The 9,763-nt window shown below is 32.7% G+C and overlaps 1 protein-coding gene across 5 annotated transcripts; it reads left to right on the top strand.

The window, feature by feature from the left end:
• Positions 1-2,702: 2,702 nt before the first annotated feature.
• LOC145093375 (FAD/NAD(P)-binding oxidoreductase family protein) lies at positions 2,703-9,430 on the top strand. Of its 5 annotated transcripts, none has more exons than XM_079031488.1 (17): positions 2,703-2,946; positions 3,116-3,241; positions 3,327-3,386; positions 3,506-3,619; positions 3,714-3,801; positions 3,908-4,053; positions 4,142-4,243; positions 4,338-4,409; positions 4,497-4,596; positions 4,677-4,759; positions 4,848-4,925; positions 5,001-5,099; positions 5,206-5,256; positions 5,357-5,413; positions 5,589-5,630; positions 5,901-6,028; positions 8,603-9,430. In XM_079031488.1, exons 1-16 carry the CDS (start codon positions 2,806-2,808, stop codon positions 5,997-5,999), a joined length of 1,458 nt encoding a protein of 485 aa, XP_078887614.1. In that variant the 5' UTR covers positions 2,703-2,805; the 3' UTR covers positions 6,000-6,028; positions 8,603-9,430. The 5 variants fall into 5 exon arrangements, with proteins under 5 accessions (XP_078887614.1, XP_078887613.1, XP_078887616.1 ...); XM_079031487.1 differs by having other exon boundaries at positions 8,624-9,430; XM_079031490.1 differs by having other exon boundaries at positions 8,667-9,430.
• The last annotated feature ends 333 nt before the right edge of the window (positions 9,431-9,763 follow it).

The raw sequence follows: 9,763 nt of genomic DNA on the forward strand, positions 1-9,763 counted from the left end.
GTTTTTTGAAAAAATTGCAGTTTTTTTTTAAAAATATTTTTTTTTATTTTTTTTTCTCAAAAATTCATCTTTTCTATAAAAAATTAAAAATCTGCATTTTCTTTTAAAAAAACAAAAAATAGTATATTTAAAAAAAAATCTGAAAATTTGATTTATGATGTAAATTTTTAGACATTTATATTAATATATTAAATAACACAAAAAAATGTCCTTAATTAATTACTTTTGCTCCAACGCTCCATTTTTAGTTCTCGGATTCTTGGAAAACTATGAGTTCTCAACCAATCTCACCTCCTTTTCTCTCTTTCTCTCTCTCTCTCTCTCTCTCTATATATATATATATATATATATATATATATATATATATATAGGGTTAGGTTATATTGTTTCCAGTAACTATTGTATGCCAGAATGCACAGATCTGGACCATCGGATGAATAGAATCAACAATCATGATCTGAGGGTCTATGATATTACAATAGGGTAGCATGTATCATATAATCACACAAGTTTTATCAAAAGGGTATTTTGGACAATTAACTACATTTATAAAAGGAAATTTTCGGAATTTTAGGGATGATTAATTATCCTAATTTAAAAAAATCTGAATTTTTTAATTAATTCAATTTCAAATTTTACCGATTTTATTCTATCAGAATATTTTTTTGTTAGAATAATACTATTTCAGCATTTTATTCTAACAGAATATTACTGAAGAAAAACAAAAATCATGAATAAGATGTTCAAATAACAAACATTCTAATATATTCTTATACATCCGAACTTAAATACAAATTCATACATATTCTTACAGACTAAAAGTCTTATACATTTTAATATAGTTATAAAAATTCTAAAAAAATATAAACAAAAATGAATAACATTCTTAAAAAAAATAACAACATTCCGTTAGAATACTATCGTGTGCCATGTTTTCTTCTTGAATTCTTGAATTCTGAAAGAATATTGCTGTTTTTGGATGTTGAATCTTGAAATTCTGAAAAAATATTGTTGTTTTTCTTCATTCTTTGAGAATGAAGTATCATATATCTTTTTTTCATAAGTTTCCTCATCATTTCTGCTTCATCCTAGCAACTGCACCTTAAACATACAAATAATTAATTGAAATTCTTTCAGAATACAACAAAAATATTCTTACAGAATAAACTATTCTTGCAGAATGATTTTAAATATTCTAAACAGGAATAGAAGTAATTTAATAGGATACCTATAATCAACATGAACATAAGTGGAATTATCATAAGTTCACCTTGATGTAAACCAATGACATGAATCTATGTATCTTTCAGAATGTATCTCTACATTTGTTTATTCCTTTCTCTTTCCAGCAATCCAATAAATTAAAAGAAGTTCATACAACTGTGATTTAAAAAATGAAACAACATGGATGAAAAACTTGAAATTAAAATACATACATATATGTGTGGGTTTAGATCAATTTCTAAAATGTCTCAAATTTGTGAAAATCTCTTATAAACCCTTAATCAAATCTTCACCCTAAATTGATTAAAAAAATCAAATACCAATAGCAAAGATTGATGTTACTCAGGTAATTAACAAATAAGGAGTTAATAAAACAACAAAAAAACATATCAAAAGGTTTAATGAAGAAAATAAAAGAAATACTCTTTGAGGCATTTCTACAAACACCTGGCGTGCAACATAGAAATCAAAATTTCTTTCAGGCCATTTCTACAACAAAACTGCCAAATTCTCTTTGAGGTATTTCTACAAACATCCATAGATTCTTAATCAAACGAACACCTATGTAATTCTGCCAAATCAAACAAGAACAAAAAGAAAAGAAGGAGCCTTTACCTATTGATTGAATCATTGTGATTACTCTTGATTCAACAAGATCAATTTTAATTTCATTTTAAGATATCAAGAATCTTTAAAGCTTACTATGTGCGAAAATTATGGGGATAAAAGTTGAAGAATACAAATTGAAAAAGGAGGCGATTACCTGTAGTAATATCTCTTTCGATGTTTCTTTTTCTTTCAATCTGTTGCCTGCAATGGTGGATTCTGGTAGGAAAAAACTTGGTAACATCAACATTCTTACAAGAATTTTGATTGTAAAATAAGAAATTAGGTTTAAAAATTAGAAATTGAGTTCAAGAACATACCAGGACTAGGATGTTGGTGTACGACGGAAGCTATAAACCTATTTCAGTAATGGAATACGAAGCCGACGATGGAGAGGGAGGAAGAAGGTGATGGTCGGCTGGCAAAGGAGCGGCAGTGAAGTTGCCTGTTGAGGTGAGGGTACAGATTTTTGAAACCGATCGTTTGAAGATAAAGATGGGAGAAGAATAGGGTTTAGGAAATTAAAGAATTACCATAATTAAATATGCATAGATTACTATAATACCCTTAAATTATTTATTTAATGATTTATTATTTCCTCAATTCCTATTGGTGCATTCAGTCACACAATAGTTGTTAAAAACATTTGAATCTAGCTCTCTCTCTCTCTCTCTCTCTCTATATATATATATATATATATATATATATATATATATATATATATATATATTTGATTATGAATATGCCCTAAATCCAAAATTCGTGCATCAACAACTCTTGGATATAGTTCGAAAAGGACTATTTCGTTATTATTATATAGTTTAGGGTGTAATTACTATCTATTATGAAAAGTACAAGGGGACCTTATATCCTCCCGTTTAAAGAACATACTAAAATCCGTCGCTAAACGAGGCCGCCGGTGTACGAGCACGGCAATACACTCCGCAACTTATCGAAGAACACCGAAGAAACGCCATGAACACCGTCATCTCTCGGTTCATCATTCACAATCTACTACCTCCAAATGCTCCGACCTTCACCAGGATTCACGTTCATTTCGTATCATCTCCTCGTCGTCGGAGATTCGGCACAGTTGCTGTTTCCCATTCACCCGACGTAATTCCCCCCTTTCTGCTGTTTAACATTCCCTATTTTCTTAAACGAAATAAAAATCAAACAAACTGTTACCAATTCGCCTTGTTATTTCAAAGCAAAATCATTACCTCGATTCGTATCGTTTTTTAGTGAACTGATACCCGATTTCTGTGTATGATTGATGTAATAGGTTAGCGACGAGAGGATGGTGGTGGTTGGTGGTGGAGCTGCTGGAATATATGGAGCAATTAGGGCTAAGACTTTGGCTCCCGACCTTAACGTTATCGTGATTGAAAAAGCAAAGCCCTTGGCAAAGGTTTGTGCAATTGATTTCGTTACAATTTTCTGAACTTTCTTCTGGTTTTAGCATATAAACCGATGAACTTTTTCTCTTGTATAAGGTCAAAATATCAGGAGGTGGTCGTTGCAATGTCACAAATGGCCATTGTCCCGATAATAAGGTGAGTTTGATATACCCACATATCGCATACTTGATCCATTATCACCATGTTTTTGTGATTTCTGATCTCCTAACAAGTACATACATCATTCAAGTGATTGAAATTTAACATGTTTCTAGATTTTGGCAGAAAAATACCCAAGAGGTAGTAAAGAATTCAGAGGTTCATTCTTCAATGTTCATGGTCCAGGTGACACAATGTCCTGGTTTTCTGATCATGGTGTCAAATTAAAGGTAGGCATTTAAGCTTCTTATGTTTAATGATATTATTATTAATCATTCATACAATGCATAGTTTCCAGACTAAATTTACAATCATGTCCTTTAGATTGAGGAAGATGGAAGGGTCTTCCCTGTGAGTGACAATTCATCTACAATAGTTGATTGCCTTTTAAATGAAGCAAGACAAAAAGGAGGTATAACTTTTTTGTTCTTATAACTATAATATTTCTATACTTTATGTTTATTTGTTGGTATTCATAATCATATATTCACATTTTCACATTTTGTCTGTTAAATTAGTTACACTGCAAACAGGAAAATCTGTCACATCAGCTTCTATTTCTCAAAGTGGAAAATTCATACTCAAAATTGAGAAACGTACGATTGATTATGTGGATTTTGTTGAAGCTGATTACTTATTAATTGCTAGTGGCAGCAGTCAACAGGTTTTTTGTTACACTTTTTTTTGACATATTTATTATATCAAAATATGATGATTAAATTTTTTTCTAAGACATGATTGTTTTGTTACAGGGTTATAATCTTGCTAATCAACTTGGACATTCTGTAATTAAACCAGTGCCAAGTTTATTTACATTCAAGATTGATGATATCCAGTTGACAGAGTTATCTGGGGTATAAATTATAGTTTATTATGATTATATTAAAAAAGTAAATACCATTTTTTTTTTATTTAAAGAGAGTGAGACTTCTAAACTTTTTTTTTCAGATTACATTTCCAAAAGTGAAGGCAAGTTTAAAGCTTGAATCTTTGAAGAAGAACATTCCACAACTTACCCAAGTAAGTTTTTCTCATGAATTTTATAAAAAACTTATAAATTTATAATACACAAATAAATGAAAATACATTGCTATTTGTTGCATTTAGATTGGGCCAATGTTAGTCACACATTGGGGACTTAGTGGGCCTGTAATTCTTCGTTTATCAGCTTGGGGGGCCCGTGATCTTTTTGATTCCAGTTATAAAGGCAAGAAGCCAATTTCTATTTTTTTATTTATTTATTTTATTTATTTTTCATTATGTAACTTTAGTTACATATCGATTCAGGAACACTTCTTGTTGACTTTTCTCCTGATCTTTCAAACGAAGATATAAAGGCGTTACTATCTCAACACAAAAAACAATTTCCGGTATTTTTTATTCATAAATCTTTAAAGTAAATTCAACATTTAATTTTTAAATTTGGTTTCATATTTTATGTTGGTGTACATTTTGCAGAAACAAAAAGTAGGTGGTTCATATCCTCAAGAATTTGGAGTCATGAAACGATTTTGGAAATATTTGTTGAATCGTGAGGTTTGTATGATTATTTTAATTCAAAAAACACGAATTATTATGTTACTAGAAATTCTTATAAATTTTTGTGTGTAGGGTGTTGATGAAGATATATTATGGGCTTCCATTTCAAATAACTCATTGATGTCAATTGCTACTCTATTAAAGCAATGCTCTTTTATAGTGAAAGGAAAGGTACCATATAAGTCAAAATTGGTCAATTTTGGTTTTTATTTTTGTCAATTCAACAAGTTAATATTTTTGTCATATGTAATCCTATTAAGTCTTTGAATTAATTTAGGGCCAATTCAAGGATGAATTTGTTACAGCTGGAGGTGTTCCATTATCTGAGGTGCCTCTCTCTCTCTCTCTCTCTCTCTCTCTCTCTCTCTCACACACACACACACACACAGAGTCACAAATTGTAACACAAATCGGTGATCTTAATGAAGATTTCACTGAAAACAATGGAGAGCAGGATTCAATCGCGTCTGTTCTTTGCTGGAGAGGTAATTAATGTTACTTCATGGATTTTTTTTTTGATCATCAATGTTCTTGAAATGTTCATTTTCCCAATTTTATATAAGGAATTAGATATTCAAGTTTTAGATGAAAATAGAGTTCATTTTCTAAAAATCTGTGATATTTATCTATTATGCAAATTCATTTAAGTCTCATGTGTAGGTGCTGAATGCTGATGGGATCACCGGAGGTTTTAATTTTCAGGTAAAACCTACAACTAGAAAACAAGCTTTCTAGGGTTATTTACTAATTACGAGGATGAGGGCATTTACGTCTTTTACATAGACAAGAGAATCGAGCGTGACTATGCGGGTCCCACCTTTTTGGATAGGACAAAAAATTGCAAATCTTGTCCCATTGACATTAGTCTCTGTCAATGCATGTCAAACACAGACTGTCATGTCATGTCCTGTGTAACAAACAAATGCGCCTGAACTCTTTTTTTCACTGCAAATTCATTTTTTTTGGCTACAGAACGCTTGGTCAGGTGGGTATATAGCCGGAACAACCATAGGCCAGCTGGCGACCAGTGCCACATCAGCACCTTCTACTTTGAAGCAACAAGCGGCGTGAGGGCGTAAAACAATCCACATTTTTGACTTGTAAGTTGTATTGTTCTTAGCTTAGCTTTAAAACAGTCGCTAGAAAACAGATAACAGATAACAGATAACGTACCTTGGATGAAAATACCACAAAATTACTAAAAACTCCCTTTTTGCTACATGAAAGGAATATACAAGAAGTCGTGTGGCATGAAAATGGCACTTGTTTTTGTCACTTTAATTTCAACCACCCGAATTTATTACATTCAGTCCCAAGTGCCATCTTTCCTGCGACACGACCCCTTTATCTCCTATTCTTCTTCTTCTATTTTTATAACAAAACACACACACACACAAATCATTTCTCTCTCTCTCTCTCTCTCTCTCTATATATATATATATATATATATATATATATATATATATATAATTGTGGGGATTTATGGAAGAAGAGAGATAGGGAGAGAGGTATATATAGGGAGGTGATGAGAGTTGGCTTCTAATTTGTTTTGAATAATGATGAGCATATATGGTTGACTTTTGACTCGACTCTCCTTTTGTTTTCTTCTTGCATGCATTGACCGTTTTATGTTAATTAATTTTTTTTTTATTTTTTAGATCATCTTTCTTTTCTTGATGTGAAATGTGCCAATGTGGTATAAAAGGGTCAGTGAAGTTTTAAATCAAAATAAATTTGAGTAAATGAATTTGTTTCTTCAAATCATGGTCCTTTTTTTGATGTGAAATGTGGTATAAACGGGCCCCACTTGCCATAAACCATATAGTTGGTAACAAAATAAATCCGGTTAGGCTTATCGTGGCTTGGTCCTCAATGTTATGTTCAGTACCTAACAATATAAATTTGAGTAAATTACAAATTTGGTCCCTATTTTTTACGCAAAGGGTAAATTACACCAATCCAATCGTCCCTTGTCCACATGCCAAAAAGCATGTTCGGTCCCCATTTTCAAAAATTAACTCGGACCGTCCCTCATTTGCTTAAAACTTGCACACTTCGTCCTTGATATGCTTTTTTCTTGCAAATGTAGTGCATTCCTCATTTGAAATGACAATAATGCCCTTGGATATTTTATTTTTTAATTACTCTGATATTATTTATTATTATTTATCAATTAACAAAGAAGATAAAAAAACAACTCTCTATAATCTCATCTCTCTCGGTTACAGTGGAAAATACCACTACCCCCTCCAAAACACACTAAAGTGGGATGGGTTAGGAGAGGAGAAGACAATTGGAGTGCAAAATCGATACCCTCTCGCCGGAATAATTAGAGGCGGCTAGGGTTTAGTCGTTGCCAATTTGCATGCTAAGTTCAGATCTGTAACCCTACGCAACTGCCAAAGAGCTCTCAGCCACCACCGACTGCCCCTGATTGAACCACTAGACCATCCGGCAAGCACGACAACAAGCGATTTCTAAAACTGACTTCCGACGGCCAAACACGAGGTCTCGTCACCGCCTTGGTTGTTTCTAACCAAACTCCAACCTCCTCATTTGTTTTTCCCCACGATTGCACCCTATATCTAACTGTTTAGAAGAAATCAAAGCAATATCCAATTGATTAGGCTTCAACTCAAAGGAAATTTAACTTGCATTAGAAGTTTTTTTTTTCCTCCATACGAGAGGTTCTTCAACATATTCATACGGAGATATAATCAGATTTTTGTTTTTTTATTTATTTATGCATGTGTGTTAGTTTATGTAAGTAATTTTTGGATTTAATTTCATAAATGGATTTGATGTCTTGAATGGATTTTTGTGTTAGAAATTTTTCTGGATTAGAACATGGATTCTGCTTTCTCCGGTGACAAATTTAGCGGTGGTGGTAGCCAGAGGTTAGTGGTGGTGGTGGTCGGAGGCTAATGGTGGTGGTGGTCGTCAGATATGATTATCCGATAGCCAACTACCATGAATTTAATAAATAATTTTCTTAATGGATTAATAACTAGATAAATAAAAAAAATAGATAAACAAGGGCAAAACGGTTTTTTTATGTTACGAGGGATGAAATGTGCAAGTTTTGAACAAACGAGGGACGGTCCAAGTTATTTTTTGAAAATAGAGACTAAACACGCTTTCTGGCATGTGCACGAGGGACGATTGGTGTAATTTATCCTTACGCAAAATTGCAATTTTGAAATTGTCCTTAAGTTTGTACTTCACTGAGGAGGTGCTTGTGCTGTACTCAAAATTGCAAGTTTACTCCAAGTTTTGAAGACAACATACGGACAATGTGAAAATTTGGACCAAACTTGTCATTTTTGGTAAAGCATAGGGACCAAATCTGTAATTTAATGTGGTACGACTTTATATGTTTTATTTTTTTATAAAATTATATATTTTTCTAAATAAATTAGGTAATTTTATTACTGACTATATGTAACGGTGGTTATTAACGATCAAATGCTAAATACAATTTTCACTTTACTTTTGGCCTCCAAAAGTAGTAGTCAAGGGTTTTGTCTTTTTGTATATTTAGGGTTTGTTTGGGATTTTTTTCTCAAAGTTCTTATTTACTTTTTGGAACATTTTTTTTTCCTATAAAGTTATGTTGACAAACACTTTTTTAATTTATTGCTTTTTCCAATAAGCTAATAAGCCATTTTAAAAAGTGTTAACACGGCGCACTCCAGGCACACGATGAGCTCATTTACCCAGAAGGGTTTCGTCTTATAGGCGTTCGGGAATTCACTTTGTGCAAGAAAAAACAAGAACTAAGTTAGACAACGATACTGAGGTTGGACTACAGTATAACTCTCCGATGCCTAAGTTAGAATACAACGTTTTAGTATTGCTTTTGTATTAAAGGATATGTATTTTTCTCCTTACTTCGTTGGCATGTCCCCTCGGGATATTTATAGGTTGTACGGGGTTAGTAAAACTCATTCCTCGGACCGGTCCTCCACTCATTACCCGGTCTGCGAGTGGTCACTCTTCGTGTCCTTTCATTGCTTTGCATTGGTTGACATCTTTTCTTAGATACATTTTTGATGTTTGTATACGATATATTCGAATACATATTTACCTGAAACAGGTGGCAATGTTTGTAAAGCCGACCTGATAGATATCAGGCCGGTAGTGGGTTTCCTCAGACTACCAACCTGGTACACCATTAAAAAGCACTCCCAAACACCCACTTAATCTTAAATACTCATTTCCATATTAATCTAACGAATACCCTAATGATATTAGCCAGTGTTCTAAAAGGCGCGCCATGGCGTGAGGAGTAACTTCGCCGTTACGAAAAGTTTCATAACATTGCTGTTAGACGTGACGTGTGGCAAGGCGTGCCATGGCGCGTTATGACGTGTTATGACACGTGCTTTTTCGTTTGAGACACGTTTTTTTGATATTTTTTTTTGTCTTTTCTAATTGGTGATACAAGTATTGTGTTTTTTGTTAACTTTTTTTATTAGTTATTGATATAATACTTCTAAAAAGTAGTTATATTTAATATAAATTTATATTTATGTGGTAATATAATTATAAATTAATACAAAATCGTCGCCTTACATCACGCCTTGAAAATGTCGTGGCTCGCCATGGCTTGTTAAGTTTGAGGTTTGGCCTTGCCGCCACGCCATGCCTCACGCCATTTAGAACCTTGATGTTAGCCATTTGATAATGGCAGTTAAATAATACATGTGTTTAGCATGTGGCGTTCATTTTCGTATGAAACCATGAATTAAGATATGAACATTGTGGTATGAAACCATCAATTTAATATGAACATTGTGGTCAAAAGGGTCTAGAAATAGTGTAATTTTAGTCAA

This window comes from Lactuca serriola, chromosome 3, assembly GCF_051521515.1.
Source record: "Lactuca serriola cultivar US96UC23 chromosome 3, Lser_US96UC23_V15, whole genome shotgun sequence".
Lineage (NCBI taxonomy): Eukaryota > Viridiplantae > Streptophyta > Magnoliopsida > Asterales > Asteraceae > Lactuca > Lactuca serriola.